This window comes from Talpa europaea, assembly GCF_964194135.1.
Source record: "Talpa europaea genome assembly, chromosome: 9".
Lineage (NCBI taxonomy): Eukaryota > Metazoa > Chordata > Mammalia > Eulipotyphla > Talpidae > Talpa > Talpa europaea.
Window position 1 is genome coordinate 30,985,483 of NC_140076.1, and position 21,780 is coordinate 31,007,262.

At 34.6% G+C, this 21,780-nt stretch overlaps 1 protein-coding gene across 2 annotated transcripts in view; it reads right to left on the reverse strand.

Annotated features, from left to right (window-relative positions):
- Positions 1-21,780, reverse strand: part of AGBL4 (AGBL carboxypeptidase 4) — a gene marked incomplete at both ends in the record, with an annotated part of 969,197 nt that overhangs the window by 822,861 nt on the left and 124,556 nt on the right. For both annotated transcript variants that reach the window (XM_084242049.1, XM_084242048.1), the window contains one exon: positions 13,084-13,208. In XM_084242049.1, the coding sequence (XP_084098175.1) occupies positions 13,084-13,208 (125 nt within the window). The remainder of the gene's footprint in view (positions 1-13,083; positions 13,209-21,780) is intronic.

The window sequence follows — 21,780 nt, forward strand, 5'->3', positions numbered from 1 at the left end:
TTCCACATCAGTGAAACCATCCAGTATTTGTCTTTTTCCTTCTGGCTTATTTTGCTTAGCATTAACACCTCCAGATCCATCCATGATGTTATTACCAGAGTAATATTCCACTGACATCTTTGTCATCCACTCATCTCTCCTTGGGCAATTAGATTGCTCTAAAAACTTGGCAATTGTAAAGTAGAGCTGCAATGAACACAGGAATGTAGCTATCTCTTCAAATTAGTGGTTTTTCATTCTTCAGGTTAATATCTAGAAGTGGGGGCCTCCCCTGGTGGCGCAGGTAGTTGAGCGCCATGCTGTGAAGCTTCCACAGCCTCTGCAGTGCTGCTTCGATCCCGTCCCAGCCGGCGAGGGTCTCTCATGGCGTGGCAGACCTCTCCTGTCACGCCCGCTGCTTCTCTCAGCAGTGTATTTTGTCAGCCTGCCTGTTCTGTTCCCCTCTCTGTCTCTGGTGAATCCTCTCACCCTCCTGTGCATCTGGCCTGTACCCCGGTTCTTGTATAAATAAATAAATCTTTAAAAAAATTTTTTAAAAATCTAGGAGTGGAATTGCAGGATCATATGGTAGATCTATTTTTAATATTTTGAGAAACCTCTGAACTTTTCCATAAGGACTGGACAAGTCTACATTCCCACTAACAATGTATAAGGATTCCTTTATCTCTTCATACTGCCAACATTTGTTGTTTCTAGTAAAGGCTTCTTACGTTAAAACAAGGTGCGACATTCAAAAAAAGTCTTCCAGATAGACAGGACAAGATGAATAACAACCGAATCATCAAAAACAAACTCCAAGATTTTAGTTTAGGTAATCAAGTAGACAGAAGTACAAAAAACTAAAAAAGACTGTAAGAGTAGGCTACAGACTTTGTGAATGTTATTGCTCAATATTGATGCAGCAGTGTCTGACCAACAGCCAGAAAGATGCATCAGTGTGAAACTACAGTCATCAGTAATTTTTAAAAAGTTGAAAGCAAATTTGCTGAAATCCAAGGTGAACACAAAAGTAGGGTAGGTTCCAAGCAATTTGGAACATGCCAGGTTCATAAGGGAGCATAATAAGAGTTTCTAACCATTCATCATCCACTTAGACTAGAAAGCTTTCTCCATACATTCAGCAAATCAACCCTATAAAAGTTTCAGTGCTTTTTCCTTTTAACATTATTACTTTTGTTCTGCCAAAGCAAGGCTGAGACTACCAATGAAACTTTGCATAAAATTTAAATATCAATCTCTCATTCCTTTGGCAGTAGATCAGCCAAACAACCCAAAGCTTTAAGACTTATCTAGCCTAAGATGTTCTGTTTCTGGTACCCAGAGTTTCATTTGCATAAAGATCTTTTTTACTTTCTGCATCTGTGTTTTATTTATATTGCAACAGCAATATTTATAAGTTTATGTCACAATAAGATTCCAGTCTAAATTTGGGTCTTTTTAAATTGTTCAGTAGCTAAAAATCACACACAGAGTAAAAACAAAAAAATTCCAGCATGAAATTCCTCAATGTGAAGTTCATATGAAAGTTTTCCTCATAAACAAGTAACCATGTCATATCACATCATAAAATATTGATGCTAAAGCATAATAACAGTGAAATATGACTACCCTAGTCTATGGCTAACTTTACAATCTTAATGAAGTGTAAAGATAAGTCTTGCTTTATATAATTTGGCACCATGATATATATAATTTGTGGGTTGTTGTTTTTTACCACTTATTTCACTATTAAATTGAAGTTTGAGATTGTCATACAGGTTTACAATACTTCTTTGACAAAGATGAGCCTTTCTTATTCAAGACTGGCTTTAATGATCAGATCAAATACTGTCTTATTTTCATAATCTTTATCCATTCTTTGATCTCCAGTCCAAATGAAAGTGATAAATTTTCATAAGACTTTATCAATATTTCCAGTGTTAAACTTACTATCTTTATACCTTACCTTACAGTTTTTTGTGTACCAGATTCATTCTCATTACTAGTGTGCTCCATGAGTTGAAAAATACCTTGGTTCACAAGGTACCACCAAAGTGTTTTTTAAATAAATGCAACTATTCTCCCTAGTCATCTGCCCATATTTTACTAACTATTCAGATATTTAGCCAATAAACAACCTTGCAATAATGATCCATGTTGGCAGAGATCATTTGAGTCTTAACCTTGAGTACTACCACTTTGGAATCCAAACTAATCCAGTTTAGTGATAAGGTTTGCTCTTCTCACAAAACATCACTGAACTAAATCAATATTTTGCATGCATGTTTGCTCACTATATTTCTCTCACTAAAATGTAAGCTCTATGCAGAATAGGAACAATTTTCTTGCCATTGTATCATCAGTGCCTAGCACAATGCCTAACATCTAACAGATTCTCAATAAATCTTTAAAAAAAACTAACAAATAATTTCCAAAATTAAACCATATTCCAAGGGTCCTTACTACATCTTCATTATTCAACTTAATTCCAACCAAAATTAATAAACTATTTCATTTAATTAAAAAACAATGCTTTGAAGCAATGTTATTTTAAATGCAAAGTTTAATTCAGAAAGGTTAAATAACTAGTTGAAAGTCAACAAATAATACATAGTAATGAAGTTTAAATTTAAATTCAGGACTGCTTGATTCTACTGTCTGTGACAAGTTGCAGCCTCCCAATCTAAGAATTTATTTCATACTCAGATAAATTCAGTAAGAGAAAATAGTTTAGCCTCTTTGCCACTAACTTTTTTCCCCATTAGGCACATTTAATGACTTGACCAAGGGAATTTTCAGGAAAAAAAAAAAATCAAATACTATCAATCACATGTAGAAGTTAAACAACCTAAACCAAACATAGTTATTTATTCAGACATATTTTTACATTACATTATAAATATTGTTTGGTTATTAAATACTAAACTTCATAGATTAGCTTTTTACCTTTGAGTGAAAAGAGAAGATAAAATGAAAATAAAATGCTTCCATATTTGGTTGCTTTTTGTCAAGTGCATTTATAGACTAGTGTTTTCACTGACTGTCATTAACAATATAATATTTCCAAATGTTGAAGAGAGAATGCCTGTTATATCTAAATCACTTTATTGTAGATACTACAACTTAAAAACAATTTAGAAAGATTTACTACAATCAACTCTTTCTGCTGACACATAATAGGGTGTCAACTCCAATGCAAGTCTATATACACTTTACTTGAAATTCAGTATAGCAGCCAAATCAGTGAGACAAGAGTAATCTTGGTATAAAATTCGGTTTGATACACCACTTTTTTTTAAATGAAAGCTGTTTACCTAAAATCTATATATGAGACATCACGCAACAAGCAAAAGGCATGGCCTCCAAAATATCTGCATTGTGAAAGAAAGAAATAAGAATAGAACATATTTATATTTATATATTTAAAATGAAAATCAAAGCAGACATTATTAAAGGGAGCAAATGAACTATTAGGGAGGCCAAGAATTCAGGCTGTAAGCTGAGTTATGCCACAAGCAAGATGTAACTCATTTTATCATTCTGAATCTCAGGTTTTTATATTAAGAAAAAGACATAAATTTTGGATTATGAAGAATATAAAGGATTCTAAAAATATGGATATGGATATAGAAACGAAAAGGCAAACCTAACATAGGACACTAAAAGAACATTAAGTTTTCATGTTTGACTGGACTGCTGACTTCCAACTTGTTACTTCTGTGAGTTTCAGTTTCTCACCTACTAATAATACTTCACAGTTTTACTGCACAGATTAGTAAATAAATAAATGAAAATATAGAAAAGTTCCTTATGCAAGTATATATTTTTAGTTATAGAAAACCACTGTGTTACTCTAAGAATATAATTGTCAGGTGATAATTAATGTGGAGGCCTCAGATATGAGAAAATAATTAAGATGACTTTCAACTTTGAATTTTGTTATTCTATGATTTGCTTAAAACAATCTTAGGACACTTGACAAACTTCAACATCTCTTCTTACTAAAAATTATCAGTAATTTAGAGAGTTTCTCAATTTAACAAAGGACATTCATTAAAATAAAAACATAAAACACTATACTGAGGGGTGAAACACTGGATGGATTCCCTAAGATTGGGAATAAGACAACTACATCCATGGGCTTCCCAGGTAGCACAGCGGTTGAGCGCTGGGTTGCGAAGCTTCCCGCAGCCTCTGCAGCGCTGGTTCGATCCCCGGCTGCTCCCAGGCCACTGGAGGAGGGTCCCACATGGCAAGCAGACCTCTGCTGCCGCCCGCCACTCCCCTCAGCAGTGCACTTCAGGCCTTCTGCCTGCTCTGCTCCCTGCTCTGGCTCTGGTGAATTCTGTCACCCTCCCGCGCTTCTGACTGTACCCAGTGCTTGTATATATAAAATAAATAAATCTTCAAAAAAAAAAAAAGACAATTACATCCATTCTCACTGTTCCTACTCAACAATGTATCAGAGACCCTAGTCTGTGGAATAAGACAGGGGGGAAAAAACCATACAGATATAAATAATACCTAGACACCTGTATAGAAAATCTGAAATTGACAACCTACTAGAGGTAATGTTTAGGGCCTCCCTGGTGGCGCAGCAGTTGAGTGCTGGGTTGCAAAGCTGCCCACAGCCTCTGCAGCGCCAGTTCGATCCCCGGCTGCCGGGCGAGGGTCCCACATGGCTCGCAGACCTCTCCTGCCGCCTGCTGCTCCCCTCAGCAGTGTACTTCTTGTCAGTCTGCCTGCTCTGCTTTCCCCTCTGGCTCTGGTGAATTCTCTCACCCTCCTGCGCTTCTGACAGTACCCAGAGCTTGTATAAATAAATAAATCTTTTTTAAAAATCACAATAAAATATTAAAAAAATAAAATAAATTCTGCTGTATACATTAAATCTTTTAAAAAATAAATAAATAAAATAAATGTTTAGCAAGAATGCAGAATATAAAGTCAGTGTCTTATTGTTACTTAATAACAAAGAACAACAGCTAATTTTTTTAAATAATTTCATTTATAATAGCATCAAAAAGAAAGCCATAGGAAATACTTGAGCATGTATCTCATAAAACATACGAGACCTGTATGTTGGAAGAAAAAAAGAACACTGAAAACAAACAAACAAACAAATAAAAAACTGATGAAAGTAATCAAACAAGACATAAATAGATGGCAAAAATACACATTGTTCATGGAATGGAAGAAATAATGTTCTCAGTATGCCAATATGTCAGTATCCTATAAATCTAAAGAGTTGATGCAATTTTAATCAAAATCACAGCAGGATATTTTTGTAGGAACCAATAAGATTACTCTAAATTTTTTTGTGAAAAGGCAAAGGAACTAACATAACAAAAGGAATTTTGAAAAACAATAAGTTGGCCAAATTACATCACCTGATTTCAAGACCTACTATAAAACTACAGAAATAAAGAGGGTATGGAAATGAAGAAAGGCTAGTCATCTGGTTTAGTAGGACAGAAATTATTCAAAACAAAGATACAAACCAATTCAATAAAGGAAGGGTAGTTTTATCAGCAGATGATACTGAAATAGGCACACATAAGCAAAAAATGAAAAAATCAAACACCTTCAACCCATAGTTCATACCATGTATAAATATTAATTTAAATAAATCATAAAGGTATGCATAAAACTTTAGAAGAAAACACAAAAGAAAAATTTTGTGACCATATGTTTGATAAAGATTTCTAAGAATTAAAATCAATTTCATGATCCATGAAAGAAAAAAACAACAGACAAATCGGACTTTACAGAAACGTGTTCTGTGAAATATACTGTAAATGAATAAAATATCAACCCCAGTCCAGGAGAAAACATTAGCAAAAGCACATGATGGATGACATATTCAAAACATATAAGAAACTCTCAAAACAATAACAATGTCCTATTTCCTGAATGTCTCATTTAACAAAAGATTCCTGGCCCTTGAATCAGAATCATGACTAACTTACAGTGTATCCTAGAAAGACCATGCAGAAGTAAATGTATCACTGAACCATTCAACAAATAAAATTACTTAAACTAATAATAAAAATTTGTAGCTATGTTGCAGATACTGTATAGCTGTTTTATAAATATCTACCAACAATCTAGAAAACAATACCTCAAGATAAGCAGTATTAAATCAAACTGAAAGACGAATAACTGAAGCTTAATGGTAGTATAACTTGTCCAAACAAAAAGATGTAGCAAGGTAACAAAAAAAATTTTGATACCAAATATCACACTTTTTGCTACTATAAGATCACTGTCCCTGAATAATCAGAAGCACAGGTGGTTTTTATGATGCCATTATAAGTAAGAGATTTCTCTCCTCTCTGCAGTCATTGAGAAAATGTCTTCTCCCAACCCAACCTTTACTTAGAACAGTTCTATTTCACTTTATCACAGTCTTCTGTGAGTTGCCTACTTATAACCTTGGTTTATTTTGTTGTTTCCCTTGTTTCTTTGTCTTATTCTCACATATTTTGGATACCCATATTATATCTGCAATATACTGCACAAATTTCTTTTCCCAGATAGCACATACTTTTAATTTTTTTTTTAAAAAAGAAGGCCCGTTTATTTTTTTTAAACATTTATTTATTTATTTATACGAGCACTGGGTACAGTCAGAAGTGTGGGAGGGTGTGAGAATTCACCAGAGCCAGAGCGGGAGGCAGAGCAGGTAGAAGGACCGAAGTACACTGCTGAGGGGAGCAGCGGGCGGCAGGAGAGGTCTAAGCACCATGTGGGACCCTCCTCCGGTGGCCGGGGAGCAGCCGGGGATTGAACCGGCACTGCACAGGCTGCGGGCAGCTTCTTAACCCAGCGCTCAACCGCTGTGCCACAGGGGAGGCCCTACTTTTAATTTTTTATCGTTTGTCACATACTCCTATTTTTACAAACTAAAAAGTATCAATCTTTTTCTTTATTATTTTCTTTTCTGCACCTTGCAAAAGAAAGGCAATCTAATCCAAAGCTAATACAAGTGTATTTTACATCTATTTTATAATTTAAGTTTTTAATTTGCTTTCATATTTAAATCTTTAATCCATCTATGAGGTTTTGAAAAATAGTGCAGGTTATGGATATTGTTTGGCAACCCAGTTTATTGACTGAATATATTGCACTCTTCCTAATATTTTGCAGTGCAACCTCTGTCATATATCAAGTTCCCTTGTATACAGAGTCGTGTTTCTGAATTCCAGTCTGTCAATTTGGGCTATTTGCCAGTACCACTGTGCTATTTTAATAAATATTGCTATAGATAAAAATTGCTGGTTGAAGTTAAGTTTACATAAAATAAAAATATACAGGGCCTCCCCGGTGGCGCAGCGGTTTAGCGCTGGGTGGCAAAGCTGCCCGCGGCGTCTGCGGCGCAGGTTTGATCCCCGGCTGCTCCCTGGCCACCGGAGGAGGGTCCCACATGGCGCGCAGACCTCTCCTGCCGCCCGCTGCTCCCCTCAGCAGTGTACCTCGGTCTGTCTGCCTGCTCTGCTCCCCGCTCTGGCTCTGGCGAATTCTCTCACCCCCCCCCCCCCCGCGCTTCTGACTGTACCCAGTGCTTGTATAGATAAATAAATAAATCTTAAAAAAATATATAAAATAAAAATATACAGCCATTTATTATTTTTCTTCAATGTTGAGTTGGATTATTTTGTCCCTCTGATTTCCTACATGAACTTTAGAACTAGCTTATCAAATTCTTTGAAATTTGGGGAGGAAACATTCTAACTGCAGTTGTATTAAAAATAAGTTAGTTTTCAGAGAACTAACATCTTTATAATATTGATCATTTCCTTCCATGGACATAAGTTTGAACATCATTTCATCAGACTACCTCGCTACTACCTCTCATTATTGTGTCATATCCCTATTCCTCTGTCATTCCCTCTGATTTCTCAGAGATTATTGTTCAGCCTCATGGACATTTCTTCAATATATACAAAGATAATATATACAATATATACAATATATACAAAGATCCTCCCAATGCTATGGTTTCTTTGAGTTTCTCAAAGAAGCTTTGAGAAACACATCAATAAGATCATCCTTGTCTTGTTCCTGACTTTAAAGTTATGTTTTAAAATTTTCACTACTATGTATGTTTGCTCTTGATTGTCTTGCTCCATTATCAGATGAGGGAGTTCCTTTCTCATCCTAGTTTGGGATGAGTCTTAGTTTGAATTTTAGCTACTGGTTTTCCTATATCTATTATGATAATATTGTGAGAGGCAGCACTATACAGAATGAAGGTGAGTGAGCTCCAGAGACAGAAAAAAAATTATGCTCAAAAATTAAAGAAAGCAAATAACTCTAAAAATAAATATACCAAAAAATTCACAGTAATTCCTTTTTAGTATTATGAGTATGCATCTGGGTTGGTTGTTTTTTTCTTTCTGTTCCCAATACTTATTTATACTTTCCAAATCTTCTAGGCGAGTATTTCTACAGTGGCTACTTGTATACAAATCCTGGTGCTAACACTTAATAATTATGACAGCTGAAGCAGTTAAGTACACTGTTGTATCTCTTTCAATTTCCCTATCTGTAAAATGAGAATACAGTAATAGTAGCACAAGCCTCAAAGGATTGTTTTGAAGAGTAAATAAACTAATATGCAGAATTTATAACAGTACCTGTAACATGTAAATACTCAATAAATGTTAGTTATTTCTATAATGAATTGAATGACAAAGAAAATGAGAACCTATTTTCTATTTTGTAGAAATAGTATAAGAAATACAGTCATATTAATAGCTAACATCCATTGACCATTTCCTATGTGCCAGGCACTAGATTAAGTGTTTTATACGCATCATCACTTGTAATTTTGACATCAACTTTGTTAGATACTACTGTTAATCCAATTAAATAGATATGAATTGATTATTTAAATAGATAAACAAAACAATAAATTAGTCAGGTCATAGAAATACTAACAGGAGAATTGAACCTAGAATTCAAGCATGTCTGACAAAGAGTCCATATTCTTACCATTAAAATTTGCTTGATACATGATGATAATGAAAATGAACAATATTAGATTTGAAAGCAGTAGAGAAGGTAGGGATGACAAGCAGAAGGATGAAGAGAAAGGATATGAATTGAATGAAAACCAGTAGTAGTAATCTTAAAATAAATTGGTTCTGGTAGTTTTTTGTTTGTTTTCGTTAGTATTACTACTATTGTTCTGGTATTTTACAATAGCCATCAAGTATTGATAGCTATCTAACATGGTAGACTCTTTACATACATTGTCTCATTTAATTTTCACAACATCCATACAAGCTAGTAGTATTATCTTCATCTTAAAGATGAGAAAACTTAAGTAACAAAAAATTATATTAACTGATCAAGAGTAAAAGAGCTCATATACATCAGAGTCACAACATAAAATCAAATCTACTTGAATCCATTGTCTTTGCTCTTTCTAGTGTGAAATGCTGCCTCTGTGGACTGTTGTTTTTGGCCATGGCTGGAATGATGTTTCACTGAAGTTTCAGTCTATTCCTGAAATCTCCAAGATAAACACTATAAAAGGAGCAAATTCTCTTATAATTTTAAAATCCAATTAAAGCATGTCAGATATAAATGTATGTATATGTATGTTTGTGTGTGTTTAAGTGACATTAAGAAATACTTTGATGTTCAAAAAAAATTTCTAAAGTTTCCCATTTAATTCCTTTATCACAAAGTATGAATCATTGCATTGTAGCCCATTTATTTTTTGTAAAGTTTCAAAGGAAAAAGAAATAATGTATTCTAAATGTATAAATATCTGAATTCCTAAAACAATTCAAAATAAGGATTAAAAAAAAGTATCTCATTTATGTTGAGAGGATATCAAAATAGTATAAATTAACACATATCAAGAGTTTTTATAACATTCATATTATTTGTCCATCAATCCTCTCATACGAGGTTATCTTTAAAAATGTAGATAGCAGTTCATGCATGTTCACTACAGTATTATTTACAACATATAGTAGAAGGAAATTTTTATATTCAAAAGTAAGAAAATGGCCCACTGTAAAAATTGCTATTGTACAGCTATTTGTTAAGTTTTTACTGATACATAATTGCTCGCGATATTGTTAACTTTCTTTAAAAGCAATACATAGAAATGTATGTATCATGCAAACTTAATATGCTGCAAAAGATAAAATAGAAAATAAATATAAATAAATTAACAAAAGTTATTAGTATTTGTTTCTAGGTTGTAAGATTTGGATATGTATATGTGTGTGTATTTTCTCTGCTTCCAATAATTATATTTTTCATATTCACTACATTGAGCATTGTCTCCTTTTACAATGAGAAAAGAGAAAAAATAAATCTAAAGAGATAAAAAGATTATAGAGGAAAGAAAACAATTTAAATAACCCAGGCATACCATTTTATTTCCTCTTATTGGTTCAAGTTTTATCTGAGCATTTAAATAGGAAGATTAGCTTTCACATCACACAGGGTTATGCTGTATCAATAATAAATTTCTTCCTAAGAAAATTTAATGCTGGTTTTTCAGAGAGAAAATTACTTTTCAATAAAGGTACTGGGAAGTTTAGTTTTCATAGACTCTTGCAAATGCACTATTTCACAATAACTTTTAGGGGTTAATATGTCAGTCCTGGAATATAGTACCATATGTTCCAAACTTTTATCACTTCCTAAAAACATCAAGTAACCCAAAAGCAAGATCTATTTATACAGTAGTATATTTGATGCTGCAATTTTTAACATTCATTTAATGGAATCAGCCTTTGATGACTAATATTTCTTTTGCCTGCTAGTACCAAACCATAAATAAGGTTCCTGACTAGATTACATTCATACTGGTCTCATTTTAACGGAAATTGGAGAGATGGGAAAAGATTATAGGAAAAGACATTACAAAAACAGACCTCACAAGTCAAACTTAATAGTAAAACCATTCTCTTTCATGTAGACAACCATGAAAACAAATATCCTGTGAGCTACAGATACATATTGTATCTTTCCAGCAGATCTTTATGCCTTCTTGAGACAGATTTCCATAACTATATAATATGATTACAGTTGATGAAGAAATGGTTCATAGAAAGAGGCTGATAAATTAGCATCAGGCTTCAGGAAACTAGATAAACATGTTCATGATTTCTAACTGCAACTAGAAAAGGATAATGCTGGATATGATATTAGAACCCAAAAAGATAGACCAAATATTGAATCTTCCAACTTTAAAAATAAGCATCCATGAAACAGTGTCAACTCTCTTATTGGAATTCCTTTTGGGGATTTAAAAGTCCTGGCAGATTACATTGCTTTTACGAAAATGTTTTCCTTCCTTCATATAAATTGACTATACCACTTCAGAATTATGGTTTGTCTTTCAAGAGTGTGTGAATGTAACAACTGCAAGTTATGTAGATGAAACAGAAACACCAACAGAAGAATGAGAGGTTGTGTGTTTACCTCATGGAAACAGAAAATTCCTCATGGGGGCCAAATTTCCAGTACAAAGATTTGGTCTACTATATGTGGCTAGAGCCTCTAGTTGTGAGTTATACTTTTAAGACTCAGTAACAAAGACTTTGGAAAATGCAATGTGAGATTTATTGATTATCTTAGTGGAACAAGAGGGATAATCCTAAGGTCAGGTGAATTCCCTATAGGTAAAGAATAAGTTTTTCTAAGGAGGGCAGAAGGAAGGGATATTGTTATCCTTTTTTTTTTTTTTTTTTGAGACAACACTCATTTACAACCCAAGAGGTAGAGATTTACACCTCTTCAGATGTATGTTACCACAACATATCCACCACCAAAGCACCCATATGTAAAAGAGAAAAAAAAAAATCTCTCATAGGAGATTAAGCATAACCAAAAAGCAAAGAAAGCTAGGAAGTAAAGTTCATCCTTAAGCAGCTCTCTTTGTAGGTTTCTTTTTTCCAACTTTTCTTAAAATTCTGAGATAAATCATATTCACTAACAATGCTGAGAGCTCTGCCATACATTTAATTCTTTCCCATTACCCCCTAAACTTCAGTAAACATTACATTATCTGTCAGTGATACAGATAATAAAGAGAATCTGTAGCAATGTGATGTGGCTGTTGCTGGACCCCTTTGCTGAAGTCAGCCTGCCAAGAAAACCCTCAGGGTCTAAATTTCAGACACTGACCACTGCCTTATACTTGACTCCAGTTGCAGTTAGAGATAAGGAGAGAAGCAAATAACCAGATAAAAGAGTAAACAGGACAGACTGACTTGGAGGGGAAATTAAACTCCTCACTTTCTCCCAAATATAATAGCAAAGACAATTCTGAAGAAAAAAGGCAGATGTTAGATTATAGGGTTATACTTTCATCTGCTTAAAAAAAATCATATCACTATGTGTACAAAGTTTGTACAGTCTTTCATGATAAGCTATCTCAATATAACAAAATAATTGATTTCTTAGGATTAGATTTTTATTAATGCTTGTTCAAAGCATATGTATTTAGTTATTTTTATTTTAATCACTACTCTCATTAGAAAGAGTTATGAACAGAATTACAAAACATAAACTGTTAAAATGTAGATGAAGAAATTATGGTTAAAGACAGATTAACAGTTTTGAAATAAAAGTTAGTTCATAGAAACACAACATAAAAGTTTTCTAGAATCATTAGAGAGAACTGTAAAACTGAATTTCTCAGCAGCCAAAGCAAGGGAAAACAGAATGGGTTACAAGAATCATAGTGCTTTTAAGATATAAACATTTTCTTATATAGGAAAAGAAAAACATTTTCTGACACTAAGATGAGAAATGTCCATCACAGGTCTTTATAAAGAAGAAATAATATAGAAAACAGTAGTCTATAGTAAATATAATAGTTACTAGTGGTTCCTTAGAGTGTATGCAAGGATGCCTAAAACATCATGCTAAAGCTCCATTTAGTAAAGAACTTTTGTTCTCAGATTATCTATATTATTAAATAACCATCAGATAACAAAAGTCATATTATACCTAACTCTATGTCTTAGAAAAAAATCATTGCTACAGATACACAAAATATATTCTTAATATGGTCATTATTTTGGTATTCTTCCTAAAAAAAACTGGATTATCCACTATTTTCCTCACCTGTGATTCTTTCACATTTTCAACAGTAAAGTTGAACCAGACTCGAAAGCGTGGATTACAGGTATCCGGCCGAATGAACAGATCATACTCAAACTCAGAGACCTGGTCCACCCGTCCAAGGTTGCCTGATAATAAAAATTAAGAAACCTGGGTGTTTATAGAAGTTCATGCAGTTCAGTGATACATGTGTTTAAATAGTATGAGCTCTGACAGTGACATTTGTAATTATTCATACTTGTTGGCTCAGCATTCACGATCTGTAAGGCTTCTAATTCTAAATGCAGATCAGAATGAAAGTAGGCAAGGTAGTCCAACCTGTGGTATGAGCAGCTTTTCCACATCCTTATAATCCAGCAGATTCATTTGTTGTACAAGTGTCTTTGGCAAATTGGGATGCTATATGTATATGTAGCATGTGGTGAAGGTCCAATAAAACCAAATAAGAATTACAACCAAACTTTAGTTGCCTAGTCAGGAAAACAAGGATGATAATAATGCCTATGCATTATATTTTATGGTATACAAACTAACACTAATATATTTTATTGAACTTTCAATACAGGAATATACAGTTTTTAATGTGTTTGATACATTTCCAAACTCCTATTAGAACATGCTAAAGATTATGCAAAATACAGTAAGTTTAAAAAGAAAATAAGGAACCTCCCCAATTGCGCAGCAGGTTGAGCACCAAGCTGTGAAGCTGTCCGCAACCTCTGATACCCCCCCCAGTCATGGAGAAACCAAAACAGCACGGCAGACCTCTCCTGCCTTGCTCACTGCTCCCCTCAGCAGTGGCTTCGGTCCATCTGCCTGTTCTGCTCCCTGCTCTGTCTCTGGTGAATTCGCTCACCCTCCTGCACCTCTGACTATACCCCAGTTCTTATATAAATAAATAAATTTTTTAAAAAGAAAAAAAGTATTTACTTAAGAATAATAATGGTAACTTTCTTTTTTTAAAAAAGATTTATTTATTTATACAAGAGCTGGGGTACAGGCCACAGGCAGATGAGAGAATTCACCAGAGACAGAGAGGGGAGCAGAACAGGCAGACGGACTGAAACCCTGCTGAGGGGAGCAGCAGTTAAGACAGGAGAGGTCTGCCGCACCATGTGGGTATCTCCCTGGCTGGCCAGGAATTGAACCCCTGCTGCAAAGGCTTCAGATACCTTTACAGCACTGCATTCAACCTCTGCACCACCAGGGAGGCCCCAATAATGGTAACTTTCATGTATCAATAATCACCCTAAATGTTAATGGACTAAATTCACTAACAAAAGACACAGAATAGCATACTGGATCAAAAAATAGAATCCAACCTTCTGCTGCCTCCAGGAAATACACTTAAGCTATAAAGATAAGCATAGATTGAAAAGAAAAGGTTGGAAAACAATTCTACAACCAAATGGACCCCAAAAGAAAGCAGGGGTAGTCATACTTACATAGCAGATAACACAGACTTCAAACTAAAAAATGTGACAAGAGATACTGAAAGACACTATATAATGATCAATGAGACAATACACCAAAAATACATCAATATATACTCACCAAATGAAGGAGCAGCAAAATACATTAGACAATTACTATCACTTCTGAAAACAGACACTGGAGAAAATACATAAGTGATAGGAGACTTCCACACCTCACTCTCACCAAGAAACAGATCCACAAGAAATTACACAAGGACATAATAGCCCTAAATTAAGATCTAGACCACATGGATCTAATAAACATCTACATGACACTGCACCCCCAAAATCTAAATACACCCTTTTTTTCAAATTCACATGGATCATTCTCCAGGAGGAATGGAACAGAATGGAATATTACTCAACAATCAAAAAAGATATATTCATGCCATTTGCAGCAACATGGATGGAACTGGAAGAGATTATGCTAGCTGAAATTAGTCAGAAGGACAAAGACAAATATAAGATGGTCTCCTTATATGTGGAATATAGAGAAATCAAACAAAAGGTCAAGAAAAGTCAAAATTAGCAAGCTGACCGTAGAACTGAGACATACAGCAAAGGAGGGAATAGGAGCAGGGGCAAAACAGGGGAGGGAAGAACACAAGGAAGTATGGTGATGACTCACAGGTGGTAAGGTGGCAGGAGAACTATTGGGGACTACAATGATGTAAGGAAAACTAATTAATTTATTTATTTATAAATAACAGAATAATAATGGTAAATTCACAAGTAACCATAAAATTAATTTCCATTTTCACCACTACAGAACAGTTACATCAAAAACATATAAACTTAGGGGTAACTTCAATTTTTACTTTCCTCTCTGTAACTGATACTCTAGAAAGTAGTGAATTGCCCAAAATGTTAACAGCAGGATGGAATACAAAATAAAAGCCAAGAAACTGGTGAATTCTCACACCAGATAATCAACAACTAAAGAAGAGTAAAGAAGGGTACAGACAGTAACAAAACAATTGACTGAGAAGTCAGTATTTTTTTTATAGTTGAAGAACACAGTAGCATCCTGCTTTCAAATGCGCTCTAGTGTGTCTTTTTAATTTTGTTTTAGCAGGAACAATAAGTTGCTGAAAAATGTAAAAATATGGGCCTCCCCGGTGGCGCAGCGGTTGAGCGCTGGGTTAAGAAGCTGCCCGCAGCCTGTGCAGTGCCGGTTCAATCCCCGGCTGCTCCCCGGCCACCGGAGGAGGGTCCCACATGGTGCGCAGACCTCTCCTGCCGCCCGCTGCTCCCCTCAGCAGTGTACTTTGGTCCTTCTGCCTGCTCTGCTCCCCGCTCTGACTCTGGTGAATTCTCTCACCCTCCCGCGCTTCTGACTGTACTCAGTGCTTGTATAAAAACAAAACAAACAAACAAATAAATAAATAAATAAATAAAACATGTCTCTATTAAAAAAAAATGTAAAAATATGATGATGCTCTCTAAGGGGACAGGAAGGCAAATCCTGAAATTTAATGACTTCCCTGATTTCTAAATAATATACTGAGGAGATGAAAATGCTAGATACCCACTGCTAAAATCATATGGTGCCCTAGTCATTACTGTGGGTTGACTGGCTGGGTACTTTCAGGCAGCGGATTCCAGCAGAGGCTATATGATGGAACTGTTCTGAATTTAAGTATATACAGATAACCTTATTCTTATACCTGCTAGACTGAGGCTGGGGTTGGAGGATTGGCAAAAGTTTTATAATATACTCACACTTAAAATAACAAAAGTGAAAAAGGTACAATATTTTTGCCCTCTAAAAAAACCTCATGATCAAAAACCTAAACATTAATATACATTTCAACATCAAAGAGAAAGATTTTTGTTTTTAGTTCTGTAATACTATAAATGGGTTTTGATAGATGTCTTAAAATGCTACTGTGTATAGTAGCTAATAATAACATACCATGTATCTAAAAATTTGTAGCTTCAAAATGATCTGACACCATATTATTAACATTCATCATAACCCAATGATGTGCAAGTTTGGCACTCAAAATGTGTAGTACTTCCTTGAGTTCATGCTTTAAAGCACCAGGACAAGTCTAGGAAATAAAGATTTTGACTCCACTGTGTTCTTATTTGAAATACACCACAGGTAGTCTATTCTTATATTCAGTTATTAATCAGTTATTCAAACAAAAATTACCATGCTATGTTTTGCAAAATAAAATAGATAGTAAGTCAAACAGATACTGTTTTTGCTTTCATTAAGTTTAAAGCGTCAAGTAATAAGGAGCGTTCTTTGGGTCTTTTGTAGCTATTCTGTTGACCTTCACTATTCCTACAAGGAATATCCTTTCTGTGCATGCATAAACAATGCTTTCCTCATATCACCTGCAATATTTCAACACAGTGCCAACTTATGGTCTTTTGAAAACAGCTATTTGAAAATAAGACGACAATGCCTCTATATCATCTAGTGCCTTAATATTTATATGAAAATGCAAGAAAAGAAAGCTAACAAGAATCTGTTACATGACACATACAAAGAAAGTATATTTTAAACACAAATATATCTGTATTTTTTATGTAAACGTGTGTTAGGCAGGAGAATCATTAAACTCCAAGATTCTAGATTTAAATTCAGGTTGAGGCCAACCAAATCATTAAAAAGTAAAAAGTAGCATTTTCTCCACTGAAGATGTGAGGCAAGGTCACCCACCACACTGTGATGGTGACTGTCCTTATCTATATGAAGACACCCCTTCCCCAATACATACTTTACAGGAGATAAATTTTTCACCACTAACAATCCCTTTAGGCTAACAACACTCTAGACCAATAATAAGGAATCCATCATGAACAGGTCATAGGTAGGAGATTACCAATTTCAGCAATGGAAAGTCCTCATTGAAAGAACAGCAAAGAAAGGACCCAGGCCTATAATTAGGCTGGGTTAAAACTGCTTAAATAGAGCCTTCAACTGTTTTTCAAGGAGCAGCTTCTATATAGACCCTGTCCCTGATGCTGACTCCCTTATGCTAAATTGCATAAGCTTTAATAAAATTTTGGTTGGTACCTGCAGGATTAGTCTTTGATGACACCATTAAGAAATAAGTAGGGGCCTCCCCGGTGGCGCAGCGGTTGACCGCTGGGTTGCGAAGCTTCCCGCGGCCTCTGCGGCGCCGGTTCAATCCCCGGCTGCTCCCCGGCCACCGGAGGAGGATCCCACATGGCACGCAGACCTCTCCTGCCGCCCGCTGCTCCCCTCAGCAGTGTACTTCGGTCCTTCTGCCTGCTCTGCTCCCCGCTCTGGCTCTTGTGAATTCTCTCACCCTCCCGCGCTTCTGACTGTACCCAGTGCATGTATAAACAAAACAAACAAACAAATAAATAAATAAATAAAACATGCCTCTATTAAAAAAAAATATTAAAAAAAAAGAAATAAGTCACAGACTGGGATAAGGAATCTGCCACAATAATACAGGACTTGTGAAGGATAGGCACTAATTCATTTCTGAATGTTTGGTAGAATTCATTCGTGAATCCATCAGGTCCTGGGCTTTTGTTTTTGGGGAGGTTTTTGATTACCATTTCAATTTTGCTGCTTGTAATTGGTCTGTTTAGGTGTTCTATTTTCTCTTTATCTAGCTTTGGGTGATTGTAGAGTTGTAGGAATTTGTCCATCTCTTCTAGATTGTTGAACTTGTTTGCATATAACAGTTCATAGTAGTTTCTGATTATTCTTTTGATTTCTGATGTGTCTGTTGTGATTTCTCCTCTTTCACTGGTGATCCTATTTATTTGTGCTTTCTCCCTTTTTCCTTTGTGAGCCTGGCTAGGGGTTTGTCTATTTTATTTATGTTTTCAAAGAACCAACATCACTTGTAATCAGGGAAACGCAAATCAAAACTACAATGAGATACCATCTTACACAAGTGGGAATGGCACATATTAAAAAAACTAGCAACAACAAATGTTGGCGAGGTTGTGGAGAAAAAGGAATTCTCCTGCACTGCTGGTGGAAGTGCAAACTGGTCCAACCACTATGGAGAGCTGTGTGAAGATTCCTCAATCTACTAAAGATAGAGCTTCCATACGATCCAGCAATTCCACTCCTAGGTATTTACCCAAATGACACAGAAACATTAATTCCAAAGGGCACCTGCACCCCTATGTTTATAGCAGCACTATTTACAATAGCTAAGCTATGGAAACAACTCAAATGCCCAAAAATAGATGATTGGATCAAGAAAATGTGTTACATATACACAATGGAATATTACTCAGCAATCAAAAAAGATAAACACATGCAGTTTGCAGCAACATGGATGGAGCTAGAAGAGATCATGCTCAGCGAAATAAGTCAGAAAGAAAAAGAAAAAAACTAGATGGTCTCACTCATAGCAGGAATTTAGAAAACCTAAATAAGGGACCAGGAAAAAGACTAATTAATACAAAGTAAAAATCAAAATCAGCAAGCAGCTATGGGCCAGAGATGCACTGTGGTGGTGGCAGCAGTGGGGGGGAGGGGTCGTGGGGAGAGGAAGGATTCAGGTAAAAATAAGGGGGGGTTGCAATCGTATGGGGAATATAACCAAAATGAAAATGCATACATTGTGCAAAAATGAAAAATGATGTAAGAATTACATAAAATATTTTTAAAAATTAAAAAAAAGAAAATTAAAAAAACAGGACTTGTAGCCAGAACTCTATAAATTAATATTAACAACCCAATCAGAAAATGAACAAAAGATTTGAACAGGTACTTCATTTAAAGAAATAGATATATGGATATATGAGTGAAGAATAAGCACAGAAAGATGCTAAACAACATTTAAAATCAAGAAAATGCAAATTAATGTATATTAATGTTACTTTTAAAAAAAAAGATTTATTTACTTCTGCATAAAAGAACTGGGGTACAGGCCAGAGTTGTGGGGGTTGAGAGGATTCACCAGAGACAGAGCAGGGAACAGAACAGGCAGACTGACTGAAATACACTGCTGAGGGGAGCAGCAGGCAAGTCAGCTCCCTGGCCAGGGATTGAACTCATGCCAGAGAGCCTGCGGAAGCTTCATGGGTTGTGTCTTAACTCTTTGCACCACCATGGAGGTCCTATTAATGTTACTATTAATGATATACTATTATACATCCATTAAAATAACAAAAAAGGAAACATAGCTCTATTTAAGTGATGCATTTTTATGATTTATTTTCATGTTTAATAAATACCAAAATAGTATTATATACCCTATCTTATTAGATCAATTATATATATATAAATAATAGTTCCAATAATTAATTCCAGAAGAATGCCAAACATCTGCAGCTTTTACATTATAGGTAATAAATCTTTTGAATATTTATATATATGTCAGATTTTTTGTGGAGAAACATGATAATGTAATCAAATTATTTTCAAGTAAAAAAATAAAATGTGTAGGATATATGTGTGAGGAAAGTAAAATGAAAATAAGAATTCATCTACAAATAAGGAATAATGTAAAATTTCTGTTTAAAGAGCCTTCATTTACTTTGTAGTAGATATTAACAGCCAATAATTACATGGTATTCACTATGTGCCAAACATTTGTCAAATCACCAAACTAAGTTAATTTATTTAAAACACCATAACCCTAACCCTAACCCAGGCAGTAGGCTGTATGATCAACCTCATTTTACTGTGAGGAAACTAAGATAAAGAAAGATTATGTCTTTTACATAAGTTCATAAAGCTATGTAATTCATAGCACTGGAATGTGAATCTAGGCATTACAGCTTGAGTCACTGATTTTAGTCATCAAACTATAGTTGGATATTTTGATCCAATCTGACTTCTTTCTATCTTAATTGGGAAATTTAGTCCATTTACATTTGTTGAAGTTACTAAGAAAGTTATTTTCTGAATTGATCTACTTTTGTTTTGCTTATTCTTCTATAATTGCTTCTAGTCAAGTTTTCTTTATTTATCCTTTTCTGTTCTGCTAATTTGGAAGTTTCCATTCTATTTATATTCCACTACTTATTATCCTTTTATTATTTTCAGATTGATAGTTGACAAAACAAACTAACTTTAAATATATCTACTTTCCTCAAATTCATGAAACTCACAGCCATCATTCCTCTTAAATTATTCTTTCTCCCCAGTTGTTTCTAAGAACTTCTCTTGATGTTTCTGTATTCTGATGCTCAGTGCTACATACTGGGGAGAAGAAATTCAAAGAATTTAATTTTACTTATTTTTTCAGAAATTGTGCTTTTTCAATCTATGGATTCACATCTTTCATAAATTATCTCTTTCAATATTGCCTATACGTAAATTTCTTCTGCTCGTCCTCATTTTAATATCACTTAAATTCTCTTCTATGTATTTCACCTCTGTTCATTTCTGTTCTGCCTTAGTTTACTCTTCTACTTCATTAATCTCTCTTAAGTTATCTAACTAGACATTTAATCCAACTATAGAGTTTTTAGTTTAAATGATCATGACCATATATTTCATTTTCAGAAGTTCAACTTGGCTCTTTCATAAACATAACTGATCTACATTTTTATGATATTGTTTCTTGAATTGTGGAGTCCTCCTTTATGTCCTCAAAAAATTTAAGCATGTGTTTTTTACCTGTTTGGTGAGGTTCCAAGGGCTTAATCCTAGCATTTATTGAGTTCGCTACCTTTCATCCACAGTAGATTATTTACTTGCTTCAGTATGTTGATTTTTAGTTCACTTACATTGAAGCTTTAGCTGTAAAAATCCCTGGGCTACCAGTATCAAGTGTATGGCTCTTCAAGAGTTTTGTGGATTTTGTTTGTTTTCAGGTACTACAGGAATATATTCAGCCTGTACTTATATTTTTTTATTATTGTTCCTTGTTCTTTGGGGGGAACGGAGGGGAGAAAGATGGAACTGGGTCAAGCAACAAGTAGAAACTTCAAACCCAAAATCATGGCATAAGGTCACGGCTACAAATTTTAAGGGAAACCATTCATTCTGCTCTTAGGCATTGTAAAGATCATATGCTTCTGGTTTAAACAGACACAGATTTGAATCCTAGCACTGCCACTTACTAATTCTGAAGCTTTGGGCAAATCTCCTAACTGCTCTGGACCTCAGTTTTCTTGTCTGTAAAAAGGAGATAAAAATACATTATTTATAATATTACAAAGACTAAATAAGAACATGCATATTAATTACCTAGTCAGTGCTTAGATCCAAAAGCACTGTACTTTTCCTTATCCTCTTTTAATTTTATACTAAATAACTAATCCA